Below are 18,194 nucleotides of genomic sequence, written 5' to 3'. Positions count from 1 at the left end.
ACAAGTTATACTCCATTTATTGTTATTACAAAATATTGACTATATCCCCCTTGTTGTACAGTATATCCCTGTAGCTTATTTTATACTTAATAGTTTGCACTTCTTAATTCCCTACCCCTATATTTCCTCTCCACCCTTCCCTCTCCTCACTGGTGACCCCTAGTTCTCTGTACCTTTGAGTCTGCTTCTTTTTTCACATGGACTGTTTTATATTTAAGTCTACCTCTACATACGTACATCCCCTTTGACTCTTCTTGGAGTCCTCAGCTCCTGACATAATGGAGGGACTCATAGGGCTATTTCGCTGAAAGTCAGAATAAAAAAGGAAATACCCCCTGGGGAGGGAGCAGTTGAGGGCTTGCTAATACTTTTTGGTAAAATGATAGCTAGCTACATAGATAAATAGGTTGATTGATTGATTGGTTGATTTTTATGTGTGCTTATGTGCATATGGAAATATCTAGAAAGATGCACATGAAACTGTTGATAGTTATGGCCTCCAGGGATACTCACCTGATTTCATTTAACAGGAAATTGATTTTTGAACATGTGTGCATATGACTGTTTCAATTTCTTGAAACAAATTTGATGTTAGATTGAAGGAAACGGAAAGTCCAGAAAATTTGTTCTCCTAGCATTTTCTTTTTTAAAAAAATCCCTTTTATATCTTTCCAGCATCATGAATATGCCCATGCCTACCAAGCAGGGGTGTGCTTCTGGAAGCTTCTGAGGTGGACACTCCATGCTGATGTCCCATGCCAATCTGGTCCTCCAAAGTGAACTCCTGAGCAGGGATGTTGCTACCCCACGGAGCAGTCTGATGTGATTTGTCCACAAGGTGGAATTTTGACAGATGTGTACCAGACAGTATGAGGCCAATGGTGACACAGTTGTCACCAGATCTGGTACTAATGAAGTCTTGCTTTGCAGTCAGTGGTCAAGTTCGTTAAAGAAGCTACTGACAAAGACCCCCCATTCTAAAAGATTCTTCAGCCTGGTAAAGTCCCAAGTTAATTTGAGGCAACAGGGATGGGGAATAAACGTGGGGCTCCTGAGACACCACACAATCACCCCTCTCAGAGTCCTCAGAACTAGAATTATTTGTCTCCACATCTGCCTGCGCCCCTGGGCTTCCTGGGGACTTCCTGGGCGAACTGTCTGCTGCTTATCCGAAAACTCCCAAAACCCACTCAGAGCCTAATACTCAGTGCATGCTTGTTGAATGAATGAAACAGAAAAACAAATAAATTAAAAGAATCTGCCTTGCATGTGCGAGTGGGGGGGCGGGGGCGGGGGGGGGAGGTCGGTGGGGGGTGGATCTTAGTAACCTGATCACAGACATTAAAAGACATGTCCAAGAGCAAATAAAATCTGCTAATGTTTTAAATCCATTGAGAGAGTTCGAAGAGAAAGTGACATATCTCTTCAGTTTCTGAAGAGCTGTTGGAATGTCAGGGAAATGTGTGTTTCAAAAAACCATTAAAATATTGGAATAAAATCTGTATGTTTTAATTACTAAGAATAAGCGTCCCTCAGGGTGAGGGACAGAGCTCATAAGCCACGGAAGTAGTGTGCACACACAGAGAAAGTAAAGCTACAGCAAACAAACAAAACCAAGATGAGCCAAAGTGGGAACACATTGGACGGCTTTCCGAAATCAACAGTAAAGAGGTTCCTTGATGACAGAGTAAGGACAGTGAGACCCAAAAATGCTTTGGAAGAAGAGAAGCAGGGAGATTCCTAAATTGTCATGGAAACAAATAGGTCAAGGACAGCCTGTGGCCCTCTATCCCAGGAACGTCTGGAGAGAAGGGAGCAATGGCAATTAAAGATGGCAGTCATATCCTTGTGGCCAAAATATCCAACTTTCCTTCCACACCTGGCCTGCACCCAAGGGCGTACATGCTGGGCCCCCTGCCCACAAAGGAAGCCCACCTATCCAGGAAGGGTCACTTTTAATAACCACTTTGTGGAATAGATACTAAAAAAGTAGTATCAGCAAGCATTTTGTAAAGTCCTAATTAACTGGCCAAAGCACAACACGCTTTCTGAAAAGAGAACATGAAACTGGACCAATCTGTTAGCATTCCTTGAGGAGGTAGAAACAGGTCTGGAGCAACCCAGGGATGAATTATGTTTAAACGTTCAAAATTCCTTCTGACAAAGTTCCACCCCAAAGGTCATTTCCAATAGTAAATTCCTCCAAAACATAAAGGGAAATCTCCATGGATCGGAATTGTCCTTAGAGACAGGAAAAAAAAAAGAGGATAAACAGGTACTTTTCTAGATGAAGAATTATAAACAGTGGGGATCCCCAAGGATCACTGGTGCTCCCAGACTTTGTTTAAATGTCCATAGATCATCTGGAGGAATGACTGGTTCCAGGCCTGCAGATGAAATGGTTCCAGGCTCTCCAGAGAGATGGCAAACAAATGGTGATTAACTGCAGGACCAGTTTATGAGTTTGCAAGAAGATACATATTAAGCTTTTGCAGGGGCAAGCCTCAGTTAATACATTTAGGAAAACAACCCAAATTACAAAAATAACGGACTGTGTCCAGTCTGTTTATAGCCCCCAAGGGATCTTGGGGGTCTTTGCAAAATGTTTGTTTGCCCAAGACTGTGCAGGACCAAGCGTTCAGAAATGGTATTGGAAACTAAGCCAAAAATAGTCTTCTCCCTGGGCTCTACCCAAACCTGGCAGTTTTATGACCTTCTCCTAGAAAAATGTCTCAAAACTGTAGAAAGGTAAGTAATCACCCAGGCAGAAGGCTTTCCTGAGAAGCTGGGCTGCTTTGTTCTTTAAGGACGTCAGTGTGGAAAGATGAAGCCAGAAAGGTGACATGATCAAAGTCTATAAAACCTTAAAGGTTATGCAAAGATTGAGCAGCTCTGGTTCATCAAATCTGAGATGGACAGACCCAGCGTAGCCCTTGAAGTTTGAAAGAGGATTTTGAGGGACAAATTACAAAGAAGGATTGGGTCCCACTCTGAGTTGTCAGTGAAGCAACTGAGTTCCTCAAAATGTGGTATAGGGCAAAATTTTTTCAAAGGTGGAGAGTGGAGGGGATGGGAGTAGGCTCAAGAAATTTTGCCAGTAAATGGATAATGGATTAAGAGCCATCAACAACACATCCCTGCACTTCTGAGGATGGCTGAAATACTTCTTGGGACCCGTTGGACCTTAGCTTCCTCCTGATTGGTCAAGAATCTGTGCACAGATGTGAGAGGAACCAAAATCAAACGAGTTTCAGCAAAACAAGGACTTTGTTGGCTCCCATAGCTGGAGCAGGTCCTCGTGGAGCTCCGAGGAGCTAAGAAGGAGCTTCAGGGAGAATCATGTGCTGAAGAGTGGCATGGGGATGGTTAGCCCTGAAAATCGCCATCGGTCCCTGAAAAGCTCACCAGACACAATGCAATTTTGGTATAAACAGTATGCCAACTCTGCAAACACAGCTTCAACCCACAACACTCATCAATACTCACCTTCCCGTCAGATTACTATCCCCAGACCCATCCTAGGGAGGAATCAGAGATCAGAACTGGGAGCTCCCTCATGGCAACAGGACAGATTCTGATTGGTCATCTTGGGTCATGTGCCAGTCACTGCTTTAATGAAATCAATGATTAGGTTCTCTGTCTTGCCTGGACTTTAAGTCCAAGAGGATAAACTGATTGACTCATCCTGGGTCTTATGTGCACCCACGGTTGATGGAGGGTGATGGAACTTAGAACCTACAAGTCCCTACACATTAGTCACCCAGGAGAGCTGACTAAAAATGCTGATACCCAAGGCTCTACCTCCCGAGATCCAGATTCAGCTGCTCCGAGTGGGGCCTGGGCATTTGTATTATTGTTAAATCCCCCATGATGATCTCCCAAAAGAATATACCCCTCTCCTTTGTGAGGCTTTGGGTGGGGCTCCCAAGTGCTAAAAATGCACACCCTAGCAGAGCATGTGCTGGCCTTTCCCAGGCTTTCCCAGGCTCCTGCTTTCTCTTTCTGCAGCCTCACCTCTTTCTCCTATAGCCATCCTCAAGCTTTTCCAGCTCCTCAGGCAAGCCACACCTTGGTACACGGTTTCTTCAGTGTTCCTTCTACCTGGAAGCCCTGCCCTCCTCCTCCTCCCTTGCCCACCACCTTCCCCTGGCACATTCCCAACTGGGAAAACTTCCCTTCCCACGCTGCACCCCAGGCTGGGCTGGAGGCCCCTGGTGCCCGTGTTCTGTGCCTCCCCGACAGCGTCTGTGTTATGCCTTATTGAAAGTGATTGTTAAGTTATCTGTCTTGACTTTAAGCCCAGTGTGGACTTGCACCATTGGAATGAAAGGCACATACAGCACGTCAGGGGTGGGGTTCGGTGTGCTTGGCTCTGCCGTTCATTAGCTGGTAATTGGGTGAGTACTTAAACTCACTCAGCCTCAGTTTCTTCATCTGCAAAATGGGGATAGTAATAGAACCCACCTTAGCCTAAAGCGTCTAGAAATGTAAAGCACTTAGCCAGCACCTGACATAATGTAAGAGCACGCTGAAACATGAGCCATTATTACTATCATTCTTAGTGAAAACGAATCCTTGAAGATACCTCGCAAGATACACCACCCTTTCGGTAAAGCCCTCCCCAGGTAGTTGTTCACTCCTCGCCTCTGTTTTGCCCCTCACCTTCCTCTAATATCTGTTTCTACTAGCAGTTCAAAGATAGGAGTTGTCTTATTGATTTCTTTATACCCCAGGGACTAGCATGTACTACTCCTAAATATGTATTTATTGACTGATGACTCAGGCCCTGCATTTGAGAACACCCTGTTCATACCCAGAGGCAGGGGAAGCCAGACTCCTTCCCCACCGCTGCCCCTGGGAGGGCTTCAACCTTATGTAAACCTCGCCTTTCAGAAGCTCCCTGCTCCTTCATCACACAACCCCACCCCCCGAAAATGGAGAGGGAGAGATGGGGGGGCGAGGGTTCAGTGGTGGGGCCTCCACAGCCAGGACTGGCGGAAAGGGAACAGGAGCATGAAAAGGTCTCTACCCCTCCGCCCAGGGTGCATCCAGGGGAAAGTGCATAAGTGGTGAGACTCTATAATGAGAGCTGTCAGTCTGAAGTCAGCTACACTTTGCGGTACGCGTGCCTCTCACTGTTGTGGCCTCTCCCGTTGCGGAGCACAGGCTCCGGACGCGCAGGCTCAGTGGCCATGGCTCACCGGCCCAGCCGCTCCACGGCATGTGGGATCTTCCCAGACCGGGGCTCGAACCCGTGTCCCCTGCATCAGCAGGCAGACTCTCAACCACTGCGCCACCAGGGAAGCCCTGAAGTCAACTACACTTTGATTTAAGTGAGTTTCTATGGCAAATAGAGTGCTGAGTTCCAAAACCCAACATTTCAAGAATTTCTTATTTTTGCAAAGATTTGTGGAGTTGTCAATAAGCTGGTTGGTTTGGCCGGTATAGACAGATTCCTCAAGGTCAACACAACCTCATATTGCTCTATTTGTAGCTGGATTTCTCTTCATAGTCTAAACTGTGTAAAAGCCAAATCTCTACTTCTGTGATGTCCAAATTCAGCCTCATACATTTTTCCTCTGAGAAGGAAGCCCTTTTCGTCCCTTTCCCAAATGATTTGCTTATGCCGTAGGAATTGGATCTCCTCCCAAAATGACAGCCAGTCCCCTGGCCGGAAGGCTGGGGAGCTCCCATGGCCCAGTGCCCCTCCCAGATTGTGCAGGCACACCTCGTTTTATTGTGCTTTGTAGATACTGCTTTTTTTTTTTTTCTTTAATTGAAGGCCTGTGGCAACCCTGTATCCAGTAAGTTTATCCATGCCATGTTCCCAACAGCATTTGCTCACTTTGTGTCTCTGTGTCACATTTGGGCAATTCTCTCAATATTTCAAACTTTTTCTTTATTGTTCTGTCTGTTACGTGATCAGTGATCTTTGATGTTACTCTTGCAAAACGATTCCAGCTCGCTGAAGGCTCAGATGATGGTTAGCATTTTTTAGCAATAAAGTTTTTTAAATTAAGGTATGTATACTGTTTTTTAGACATAATGTTACTGCACACTTAACAGACTACAGTATAGTGTAAACATAACTTTGATATGCACTGGGAAGGAAAAAAAATGTGTGGGACGTCCTTATTGCATTAGTTGCTTCATTGCGGTAGCCTGGAATGGAACCCTCAAGATCTCCAAGGGATGCTTGTATTCAGTTGCAGTCTTGGGGTGACAGTATTATCAGCCTGCCCCTTACAGACAAAGAAACTGAGGTGTAGAAGCTGCAGCCAAAGGTCCACACTCTTGGGCAAGGACAGCACCGGGAGGGCCTGCTTCCAGGCCTTCTGAAGCCTGCACAGCCTCTCTGCTGGATCCTAAGCCACGTTCTACGACCCAGAGATGCTGCAGCTGTGGTGGTGGTGAAGTTACAGTCGGGGCTGCTGGGAATGCTAATGGATCCTTTCTCTCTCATTAGCGAGAAGCTTTAGAACTAACTTGTGTAAGGCAGGATCTAGCAAAGGGTGTTCATTGGTGGACCTCAAAGGTGCCTGTGTGCAGTCTGGCTCTGTGCCTGCCTCAGTGTGCCGGGGCTGTCCTGTGATTCTAGAGAATAAATGGTGGATCTGGCTCCCGGATGGGCCAAGCCTGAGGAACGCGAACCGCGATCTGGATTTTGAGGTGGTGGCCTTTCACTGGACAAACCTGTAGCATTTTGCCAACGGGGGCTTAAAATGAATCCCGGTTTGGGGAAATGATAATTAGACAGAGCCTGTTGGACTGAGACCCACTTTTTTTTTTTTTTTTCTGTACGCGGGCCTCTCACTGTCGTGGCCTCTCCCGTTGCGGAGCACAGGCTCTGGACGCGCAGGCTCAGCGGCCATGGCTCACGGGCCCAGCCGCTCCGCGGCATGTGCGATCTTCCCGGACCGGGGCACGAACCCGTGTCCCCTGCATCAGCAGGCGGACTCTCAACCACTGCGGCACCAGGGAAGCCCCGTGGGACCCACATTTTTGAGGGAAATACGGTGGCACCCCAAATTGTAAAGCCAGCAGTAGCCATCACAGCATTTTGCCTTAAGGAAACAGCAGCTTGTTTTTGCCCCATGGTGCGGTGCTTGAGGCGTTAGTCCCCTTTCGTACTTGTTTTGTAGAAGCCAGATTCAGAAGTACTACTGCTTTGGGTTCCATCTACAGACCTAGGGTCCTCTTCCCCTAGCCCAAAGCTTTCTCCTTCAGAGCTTCACTCCCCTCCCAGCAGGCAGAGTCCTAAATGCAGACGCAGCCCTGCAGCCTCTGTGGCCTTCAGCAAGTGAGGACTGCCATAGTGCTTAAAAGAAACATCTAAATTGGATAAAAACTCAGAATTTTTTCCAAAGAACCAGATGAGTTGGCTTGGAAGTGAGGTGAGGGGGGCCAAAGGAGCAATTGGTTTGACTAAAAACACTTGCTCTGGCGTATTTGTGTTCCATCCAAAAGATGCTTCTCAGGGGAAGTGGCCAGTCTTAAATATCCCAGCAGCGGCAGGAGAGCTGCGGGGCCTAGGGAATCTTGGGGAGGAGACATTTTGCTCCTGGAAAAATAAGTGACCAAGTTAAAGGAAGTCACCACCCTGATGCTCTCCCAAGAGCGGCCTTGGTGGCCTTGCCCTGGCGGCGCCGAGCGTCCAGGCCCTGCGCACCGCGGGGCCCGCTGCATCCACACCTCCCGGGGTGGCAGCTGCCCTGCCGCCTCCGTCAGGCTCGCAGGCCCCCGACTCCGGAGCGCGGCCAGTACGAGTCCTGGGGCAGCAGCGAGGTGCCTGGAGGGGATGCTGGAGGTGGCCGAACCCAGGCGGGGTGGGTGGCCCGGGGCCAAGGGAGGGGCGGGAGGTAGGGAGGGAGCCTCGAGGTGCTTTAGTGGCCGACATCCATTGGGCCATCCCGCCCAACCACGGACAACTCGGAAGCGGATTTTTCAGCCTCCTGCACTGGGGACACATCTGAGTGAGAGCAATGAGTCGGGGTGTCGGTGGCGTCTTCGGGACAGCAGTCTAGTTGTAAAGGGATCCTGGGGTTTTTCTCCAAGCTCAGTTTCTACTTGGGTTGGATACGTATAGGGAAGATGGGGGAAGGGGGCGCGGCCGTCCTTGCTCTCTGCCGGCCTTGACTGTCCCGGGGCATTTGGGCCTTTTCTGCGTGGAAAGCCGCGGGGTTCGGGGAGCCGGGGCGCGCCCACCGTCCTCCAGCCCTGGGTTCCCCAGGTCCCCGCGGCCTGCGCCGCAGCCCGGCCGCCTCGGTCCCCGCCCAACTCTTCTCCCCCAGCCCCCAGCGGGCCGCGCTGAAACCCGAGCGCGAGGGGGCGGAACGCGAGGCGGCTGGGGCAGCGGGGCCGCGCCGACATTGGAGGCGAACTGGGTGATGGATGGCGAGGGAGGGGCGCGCGGGGAGGCGGGGCGCGCCGGGCGCCCGCGGCCGAGATGGACCGAGCCTCCCGGCTCGCTGCTCCCGCCGGCGGAGCGAGGCTGCCCTTTCTCCGCAGCGTGATTTATTTTCTTCTTTTCTTCTGAACTCTTCTTCCAGGGAGAGGCTAGTGGTAACAGGCCGAGCTGGATGGATGGGTATGGGGAGAGGGGCAGGACCTTCAGCCCTGGGATTCTGGCCGACCTTCGCCTTCCTTCTCTGCAGCTTCCCCGCAGGTAAGGCACAGCCCCCGGCCCGGGGACAGCCGGCCGCGCGCGCGGGGCCCGCTCCCCGGGTCTCCTCGCAGCGCCGGGCCACAGGTCGGCGAGTCGGAGCTCAAGTTCGCCGGCCCCCCGCCTCCCATTTCCACGCGTCTTTGTTTCTCCCGCGTCCCGCCGAAGGCGCGATGGATGCGGCAGTGGGGACCTGGGGGAACCCCTCCCAGGCTATAATGAAAAAGAGCCAGGCGGGGAGGTCGCAGCGCCGGGGACGTCTCCCAACTTCCGAGAAAAAGGGGGTACCGGGATGCGCCCCTTAGGGGCCCCCGAGAAGGGGGAGAATGGGAGGCACGGACTCGGAGCAGGGGGCACTTTCTCCAGCTCCTCGCCCAGCAGTTTGCAAACCTGCCGGGTGCCCAGGGGTGGAGCTGGGGGCGCCCCTGAGGTCCCAGGCCTGACCCGGACCGCCCCCTCCCGCGGGACCCCGTCCCTCCCCCCCGCGCTCGCCCACGCGGGGAAGCCCACGGACTGGGCTTCGAAGGGCCCTTATTCCTGTTTGATAACATTCCGCGTCGCCCCCTGTTTGTTTTTATTGTGTCAGAAAGGGAGAGAATTTCAGAATTAAAGCTGAAAAAGCCCATCTGTTTCCAATGAATCCCCCATAGTTTTTCACAATGTTTTTGGCAGATCGCTGCTTTCAAATTCCTCCGAGCCCGGACCTCTTGTTTTTGTTGGGGGAAGGGAGACCAACTCCACAGAGAAGCATTTGTTCCTTCCCAAACGCTCCAGTTTCTTTACTTTTTTTTTCCCCCCCTTTCGGAGGGGGAGGGGGAAGGCACGAAACTTAAATCCCGGGTCTGTTTTCTTTTTAATGTTTCAAGAAAGTTTATTCCATTTTTGCCATATGCTACTCACAGCCTCGAAATGCCAGTTAAACCCTTTGTACCCATTTTCCCCTTGCTAAAAATACAAATAAACCCAGCGTCACGGGTCAAATGGTCCCCGATGCAAGGCGAGATTTCCCGGCTGTTTCCATTGTGCTGCGGGATGCCGAGGTGTCTTTTTTGCAAAAATGAGAGCCTGTTTCGCTCCGCAGGCGGAACGGATCCGCAGCCGCAGCGCTCTACCGAGCTCTGCAAGAAAGGACTTGAGTTAGACCGGGATTGGGTTGTTTTGTTTTGCTCCTCAGCCAGCTGGGTTTCAGGAACTGGCAGAACTGGGCAGTCCGGACTCGGCCTGGCTGTAAGTTGGGGCTCCCGGTGGGAGGACATGCAAGGCAGCTGTAAGGGAGGAGGAATCCGTTTACTTTCCCGCCCCAGCCCTGCTCCGGGGCCCCCCAAAACCCACCCGGCACCGCGCGCCCCAAGGGCGTCCCCGGAGAGTCACAACCTGCTCGCAGCCCTGGATTCCATTGGGGATGCCCCGGCCAAAGACAAAATGGGGGGTGTCAATGCCTTAAAGAGCCTTTAGACCCCGTGCACCCTCGCCCCAGAATGTTACAACCTCCATAGAGGGTCAAGCAGCAGGGAGTCCTACTCTCCCTCCCTTTTTTTTTTTTTTAAAGGTAGTTTACCGACCTGTAGAAGGTTCTGGCTGAAAGGCTGATTTGGGTCCTTCCCAAGAACTAAGAAACTAAAATTTGAAATGATCGTCTTCTTAAAAGAAGAAAACCCCCTTTTAGAGATGCAGAAGTTTGTAAGGTGTGTGCATCTCGGTTTGGTCCAGATAAAGATCCGGTCCATTGGAAGTTTTATCAGATGGGTTGATAAATGGCTTTTGTTCCTTAGCTGCCATGGGGGATGTGATCTCAGCTTGGAGCTGAAATTGAGAAGGGGGGCTTAGGAGCCCTTAAAACAACACCTTCCCGCTCTTAAAGCGGCAGCACTTGTTAACTTCTTGGGCTGGAGGGAGAGGAAGGGAAGGGCTGGCAGGAAGTACTCAGAGGTAGGAGGGAGCTGTCAGGGCTGGGTGGTGGAGTTTTGCTGTTTTCATTTCTCCATCTTAAAAACTTTATTTTAAAAGTCTCCCCCATCGTCTGAGGAGAGCTGGTGGGTTATAGAATTCATAACCCGAATTCCATCACTTGTTTCCAAGAAGCCCATTTCTTTTTGGCTTCAAGGCTGGTAACTAAAACCTGGCAGATAGAGCAGATAGCTGTTGCACTGTCATGCCAACTGGCTAATGTTTCTTCTAATTTGAGGCCTTGACAGCCGCATTTAGTCGAAATTGCCCACCTTGCTGAAAACTGAGCTTCCAGTATGCCCGCATGAAATAATACACTGGGGGCTCTGAAAACGTGTGTGCTCCAGAAACCTGGGTCAAGAAGACGGTTTCTTTAGAGATGAAGTGGGTCATTTCCACCACAAAGAGGTGGACTGTCGCCAGAGGGGCTGCTTGGGGATCAAGTCAGAGAACCTGCAGGTCTGGTGGGCAGCTGGGTGGGCGTTAGAGGAAAAAAAAAAAAAAGAAAGCACTGGAGACAGTCAGGGGCCCTGTGTGCCAGCCCCTCCCTCTAAAGACAGGTGGAATCTGGCTGGAGCAGCCTCGTGAAAGCATAGGCTTGTTCAGTGCTAGTCGACTTGAATGGCTTCCAGGAGTAAACCCATAGGACTTCAAATTAAATTGGACATAGTTATGTGGAGAAAGATGCCTTAACCTCTGCTAGACTGAGAGGGTTTGTGTCTTTTGAGAGTGTTTACATGTACTCAGCGTGCGTGGCACACCTCCTGTGGTCCTGACACAGGGACAGCATTCGGGGCCCTCATCGGAGCAAGGTTGGCGTCCGCCTTCAGTCCTGGTGGAAGGACAGGGGCCCTCCGGTGTCCCTTGGGCTCTCAGGGTGTCTGCATGGACCATGCTGTGCCTTCAGCAGATGGACAGAGTGGCCACTGCTGTGGTCTAGCTGGGGGGGGGGGTGGCAGGAGGCCGAGAAAGCCTTCTTAGGAGAGTCTTTCACTAATAGCGTCTGCTTCAAAACACAATTAATAGATACTTTTTTGAACTTTGAAACCACCCTGGCTTAATAAAACAGATTTCTAAGAGGAACCCGTCAAAGTCACGTGTTGTAGACATGCTGGCATGTTTCCCATTGGCTACATATGGACGGTATACTCCAGCATGGTGGTTCTCAAAATGGGGTCCTTGGGCCAGCAGCACCAACCCCCTCCCTGCCCCCCAGCCCAGGAACTTGTTAGAAACCTACTGAAGCTGATGTTCTGGGGGTGGGATGCACAGTCTGTACTGTAACAGGCCTTCCAGAGGGTTCTGATGCACCTCAAGTGTGAGGACCACTGTTCTAAAAATCATTGCCCTGGGCCTTTCTTTTTTCCTCTTTCCCCTTCCTTTTAAACCACAGCTGTTTTAGAAAGATTAATCCTCAGTGGGGAAACTAAGGCTTGCAGAGACGCAAGTCCTCTGCAGTATGCAAGTACATCTGTGTCACTGTAGAGATGAGAATATTTATCTCGGAGCTGCTATTCAAAAACGTACAAGCAAGTCAACCTACTTACCGTGTTTTTGTCCTTCCAGTAGGACTTTGTGTCCCAGAGGGAAAGACTGAAATGAGTCCCATTGCAAGAGCCGGATGGCAGCAGCGTCAGCCAGTAGGCTGGTGTGTGCCACACCAAGGGGCCTGCAGGGCAGAGCCCTGGCTCCCAGGGAGGGCGGGATGTAAAATCCTGCAGATGGTTGGTCCCTTTGGCCCTGAGGATGAGTTGGAGAGTAAGGAGAGGATCTATGGTCTTCTGGTTTAAGAAGGGAAACCTCTGCAAGGTTGGAGGAATTGCTAGCAGTCACCCCAGTGCCCAAAGGAGAACTGGGGAGAGGTGATCCAGGGGCTCAGATAAGGTTGCTCCATGAGATGGGGAACTGGGGTCCCGGGTCTCTGTGGAGGTGAGAGGATCGCGTGGGGACCACTTTACATGTTGGAGGTCATATGGTTCCTGCTAAAATTTCCCTCTCGGGTGCAATGTGCAAGGCCCTCAGCGGAAGTGGGCAGAAAACCCCAATTTATGTTTGGTTGAGTGATTGGGGGTACCATGCCGTTGTAATGCCTGGCTACACTCAACCTGCCTAAAACTGAAGGCACTGTTTCTTCTAGGGTAACCAACTCATCTCAGTGGACCCAGGACTTTCCACTGTTTTAAAATTGAGAGTCCCGTGTTTTTAGAAGCCCTCTGAGTCCTGGGCACACCAGGATGGTGGGTCTTCCTAGACTGTCCTCCTGTCCCCTGGACTAGTGCCTGGCCTGTGTCTGTTAGACCCCACTGCCCAGAACCGTTAAGTCCTGGGTGTGAAGTGGCCTCTCCCTTCTGTCCGTTCACCCGGCACTGGGCCTCCTTCCTCCACCCTTTCCTGCCTGTTCCCGTTGTCACCTGCAGGCAGCTGAACTTGGACCTGCCTCCCAGGTGCCCCACCCTCACGCTCCAAGTTGCCAAATGAATCGCTCTAAAACTCCTGCTCAGGCACTCACAGCTCTCTGTGGCCCTCTTTGGAGCATCCAGAAGGGAGGACCCTCTGGCATCTGGTCCCACACTCATCCCTGGCCTCATTCCCTGGCATGTCCCCAGGCTCCAGGCCCCTCCAGGTCTCCCCATACTCTGTCACCACCCACCATACCTTAACGGTGGGCAGCCCCCAGGCCTTGCTGAGGCCCCTGCCCAGTTTGGAATGGGAATGCCCACTAGATTATAGCCCAAGGCCAGTGCCGTCCCTCCAGTGACCTGGGTACCTGTCACCTTGGCTGCTGACGCCTGTGCTTCCTCTTGGCCTTGTTGCTTCCTGGGTCTTGGGTTTTTAGTCCTCTTCTAAATCACTGGAGCTGTTCATAAGGGCAGGAACCCCATGTCCTGTTTCTTTATACCCTTCTCTTTGCTCTGCACCCCAAACACACCCGGCACAGTCCTGGAAACTACAGGACCCTTGGGTTTTTTGTGTGTCTGTTTGTTTTCTGCTCAACAGGCAGAGACCACAGGGTTGGGGTGGGGGATGTCCAGATACCCCAATCTTTTTTTCAAAAAATGTGTTTCTGCTTATAAAGACAATACTCATTTTTAAATCTAAAGACCGAAAAGGATAAATAAGAAAATGAAAATAACGCAAATTCCAGTCTCCCACAGACTACCATCACTAATTGACATTCATGAATAACCTTCAAGACAGAATACCTTCATATTGTTTTCTCCAAAATATGATCATTTGAAGAACAACAGTTTTTAAAGCTCTTCCGTTTATTGAGCGGCCACATATACCAGGCACTCTGCTAAATACTTGAAATATGTCACCTCATGAGATGGTCACCCCTCCCCTGTGAGCATCATTCCCTCTGTATCGATGAGGAACCAGAGGGTCAGAGAGGTTGCCTGACATTGCACAACTTAGTGGCAGAGCCAGGAGTAGAGCCCAGACCCCTGCCCTTTTCCATATACCAGGTTTTGGGTAAACACTCGTTAAACGTGCTATGTAGCATTTTACACTTGGAGCTATGTAGCGTATAAGGCTTTAAGGTGGGGGGAAAAGAATAAGAAACTTTGGAGATATAATTAGACAGCAGAATGAAGAGTGACCACGCTCTTCCATGGATCTCACATTGTTGCCTCTTCCCAAAGGCCCTCTCTGCTCCCTATCTATCCCTGGCTTAGCATTCCAAAGCACATGCCACCCAGCCGTAGGTTGGGAAAACAACTTTGGCAGAGCTGTCATGGTGCAAATTTTCCCAAGTCAGATTTGTGTCTTTTGGGTTTTGCTTATTTATTCATTTCACTCACTACTTCACCTGGGCAGTCAGAATACCGAGACGCCTATTGAAGTGATCCCTCTGCGCCCAAGTCCCTGCAGAAAGGAGCCCATTATAGTTCCCCATGCTGAGGAATGTTCCATGAACACGGGCTCACACTCGTGTGTGCACCAGCCAGGCGTGTGCCTTCCCAGTGCATGAGGAAGGTGGAGGAAGGCCTGCCTGCAGATGGAAGTGGGGGAGAAAAGCCACTTCAAATGAATTTTGACCCGGAGCGACCAAGCAGATGAGCCCAGGGTTACTAGAGGCAGAACCGGAATGGAAAACTGTCACCTCTAGAGCCAGTCCTAGACTCAGGAAAAGGGGTTATGCCTCCAAGTAGGAAGCCCAACTGCTCGCCTACAAGCTTCATTTATACCTGAAAAGTGATGTCTTTGCCCCTACCATCCTTCTCGTGGAACCCAGAGTCGCTTAGTTCTCTGCCCTAAGGCAGGGTGGTCTGGGCATGGAATCCTGTGCCTGGCTCCTGCCCGCCATGGGCCCTTCTAACCCAGAGGAGCCCGTAGCTGCCTGACTGCAGGGCTGCTTGTGGCCTTGGGGCCCGAGGGTGAGCACATGTGCTTTCTAACGTCCTCTCAGCTGTGGCTGTTGATCTGGCTCTGTGTGGCCCCGGTGGGTGTGCCCTTTTCCTTGGCACTCGGCCTGGTTTCTTGCAGCGACTTGGCACGTGTGGAGGCTGGGACAGAGCAGCCTGGCTGGGCGTGACGAGGGGGCAGCGCCTCCTGCCTCAGCTTGGTGAGTGGCACTCGGCCACCTGTGCCCACACTTAGCAGTGAGTTAACCGCTGCTCCCCCATCTCCCCTCCTCCACTCCCTAAGCCAATGCAGATTCTCTGAGAAGCTTCCTCCTGCCCCGGGCTTTCTTCTCGGGTAGGCAGGTCCCTATAGGAAGCCCCTGAGAAAAGTCCCAGTGCTCTCAAGGGGCGAGAGACGCTTTGGAGTCACGGGCTAGGTCGGTTCCTTGGAACGTTCTTAGGCTGAACTGGGAGGAATGCCTCTGAGGAAAGCTGATCGCTTCTGGCTGCCTGTGGGTGAAGTAAGGTAGGGTCGGCTGCACCTGGTGAAAAATCCAGTCCCTCACCTGGGTGTGTTCCTCTCGGTATCTGACGCCAGACACCTGGATGGAGCGACACAAACCCGGCAGCCACAGGCATCTCTCAAGCAAAGAGACTCCAGAACACTGGCCCGGCAAGAGCTTGCCAAATTCTGGCGCTAGATCCATCCACTGTGCCCTCCCAGCTTCGGTGCTAAGGGACAGGAGAGGGTGGAGAGTTGTCCACTGCTTCTGCTGCTGGTGCCCAGCCTGGGTCTCCCACGGGGCGCAAGCACATTTCCCACCTCTTTTGGGACCCACATCCCAACTCGTTGCTAAGAGGCGAGCCCCAGCATCGGCGCTGCCTGGGACAGGTGGGCAGTGAGGACAGGGGGCGTCTCAGGCTTCTGTGCTGCTCCTTCCTCAGAGGCTGTGCAGTGAATTCTCTTTGAAGCTGCCCTCCCTCTGCTCTGCCTGCTTCTGTCCTAATTAAAGCCATCGCCTCTTAATGTTATGCCACTTCCTAAAATAGTGTTCTCATCATGCCAGGTACTTACTGAAGGTTATCCAGCGGACTCCCCACGGTCAGCGGGATCTGGTCTGAAATCCTTAGGCTGGCGTATTGGGGTCCAGTCAGGAAAACAGAAACCACATGGGGTATTGCCACAGAGGGAACCTGATACAGGGGATTGTGTCTAGATGGGCGTGGGAGGACGGAAGAGGCCACAAGGGACCACGGAGGCACACACAGAGTTGCAGGAAGCGACTTCCACTCCTGGGGCTGGAGGCACAAAGGGAAGAGGACCTTGGGGGCCCAGGGCTCGGAGGAGGGCCGCTACCTGGCTGGTCTGGCTACTTCGGAGCAGCGGCTGGAGGGGAAGAAGGGCCAGGGCTGGGTGGTGGTGCTGAGATTAACCTGGCTGGGCCTCGTCTAGTGCTCTCCGGTGGTGCAATCTAACAGGGAGCTGGGTGAACGGGGAACCGGGGTTTGCTGCATCCCAGCCCCACGCAGAGCGGAGAAAAGCAGTTTGAAGCTGAACGACATTTGCTTCATCGCCGGCTTTCACTCGGGGCTTCCGTGCCTGGCCCCAAACTTGCGGCCACACGCTCAACCATCCGGCGTTTCACCTCCGGCCAGTCCCAGCAGTTCCGGAGCCACTTGGGCTTCTGGACCTCTGCCCTGCATCACCTGTCAAATCCCACTGCCCTTCAGGACCTGGTGGAAAGGCTGCTTCCCTGATACCCTCTACGCCTCCATCCTTAAGTCTGTGTTCAAATGAACCGTGTCTTCTTCCCTGCATCCCGGGGGTCTGTGTAGCTGACTCCACCTGAGCACAGAAACCAACTGGGGCTTGTTCGAGGAATGGCAGGAAGCACCGTGCCGGGCACCTTGTGGGCTCCAGAACCTTCAGCAAGTCCATGAATCCAGGCAGGGACCCTGCGAACCACGGAGGCAAAACCAACGTGACTGTGGGGCTTGCCTTCAAACGAGCCGTATACTCCTTTAAGAAGAGGCAGGTTTTTCTGTCTCCCGGCTCACCCCACCCCTCCGACCCGGCAACTGAAACCTGATCTAATCCCTTTGCACGAGGGTAATTTATTGGTCTATTGGGCTTTTCTTGGTGGCAAATTGCATTGTCTTTATTCCTGGGTTCGGGCTGAGGAACGGCTCCTGCATTCCTAAGACTCCTTTCTCAGGGCCGAGCCTTCACACCCCGTGGCGCTCAGCAAAATAAGTTTTATTGGGCTTCTTTGTTATGCAAACAAACCGGTAATAATCAGGCTATTATTCTGAAAGATTGGGCTTGATTAACAGTTCAAAGGAGGTCTCTGAAAGCGGCTAATGCCGCGCTGGTGCATAAATATTTTCATCCTGCCTGGGTTGGTACAGCTGCAGCTTCCAGCTCCTGGCTGCCGCCGCCCACCCCCTCCCCCGTCTTTCTGCTCGGAGAGGAGCTGGGTTGCTATTTAAAGGAAGAGAATTAAGTCAGACAAGCCGTGTGTGGCTGTGATTTCTCTCTGCTGCATCTCAGACCGTGAGGAAGGCAGTCTGGAGCCCACCTCCTGCAGAAGTGAAAGGTTACAGATGTGGGGTGCCGGAGCACAGATGCTTTGAGCGTAGAGTGTGGGAGTCAGAGGATTCTCGGGATTTTCAGGGAGGAGGTGGCACCCTAGCTGGGGCGTCGATGGTTGACAGTTCAGTGAGCCCCACAGAGAGGAGTGGCCAGAGGGTGAGACCAAAGAAGGTGACACAGGGAAGCCAAGGGGCCATCTCCAGTATTTGCAGGGTTACATTTGAGCCTTTTCTGTGTGGCTCTAGAGAAGGGCCAAAGCCCCACGGATCTCCCTGGGGGGCAGTTGTGGGTCCACAGCTGGAGCTGTCCAGAGCAGGAGGGGCCAGCCCTGCCCAGCAGAGTCCCAATGGCAGTGGAAGCCGGACGCCCACCGGGCAGGGATGCTGCAGGCAGATTTCCTGCCATGGGGGCTGGCTGGAGGTACAAACTGGTGACCTGTGGCATCCCTCAGGCCCCAGGTTCTAAAATTCCATGGTGCGCCTCGGGAAGCCCACATGGAGTTTGGTCGCCAGGTGATCATTAGATAAAGTGATCTTAACAAAGTCAATTGCACAGAGACGTGGGAGGCCTGGCCCTAACCGCACAAGTTGGGAGCGAGCGGGTCCAGTGGTTGCCCAGGGTCCCAGCCTGCACCCCACCTTTTGAG

The 18,194-nt window shown here is 52.0% G+C and overlaps 1 protein-coding gene across 2 annotated transcripts in view; it reads left to right on the top strand.

Moving 5' to 3' along the window:
• The window catches only part of RGMA (repulsive guidance molecule BMP co-receptor a), a 44,851-nt gene that overhangs the window by 11,012 nt on the left and 15,645 nt on the right, over positions 1-18,194 (top strand). For both annotated transcript variants that reach the window (XM_030873180.2, XM_060293892.1), the window contains exon 2: positions 8,550-8,665. In XM_030873180.2, coding sequence (XP_030729040.1) covers positions 8,550-8,665 — 116 coding nt within the window. The remainder of the gene's footprint in view (positions 1-8,549; positions 8,666-18,194) is intronic.

The sequence above is a fragment of the Globicephala melas genome, chromosome 2 (genome assembly GCF_963455315.2).
Source record: "Globicephala melas chromosome 2, mGloMel1.2, whole genome shotgun sequence".
Classification (NCBI taxonomy): domain Eukaryota; kingdom Metazoa; phylum Chordata; class Mammalia; order Artiodactyla; family Delphinidae; genus Globicephala; species Globicephala melas.
This window is presented reverse-complemented; position numbering and strand designations above follow the sequence as displayed.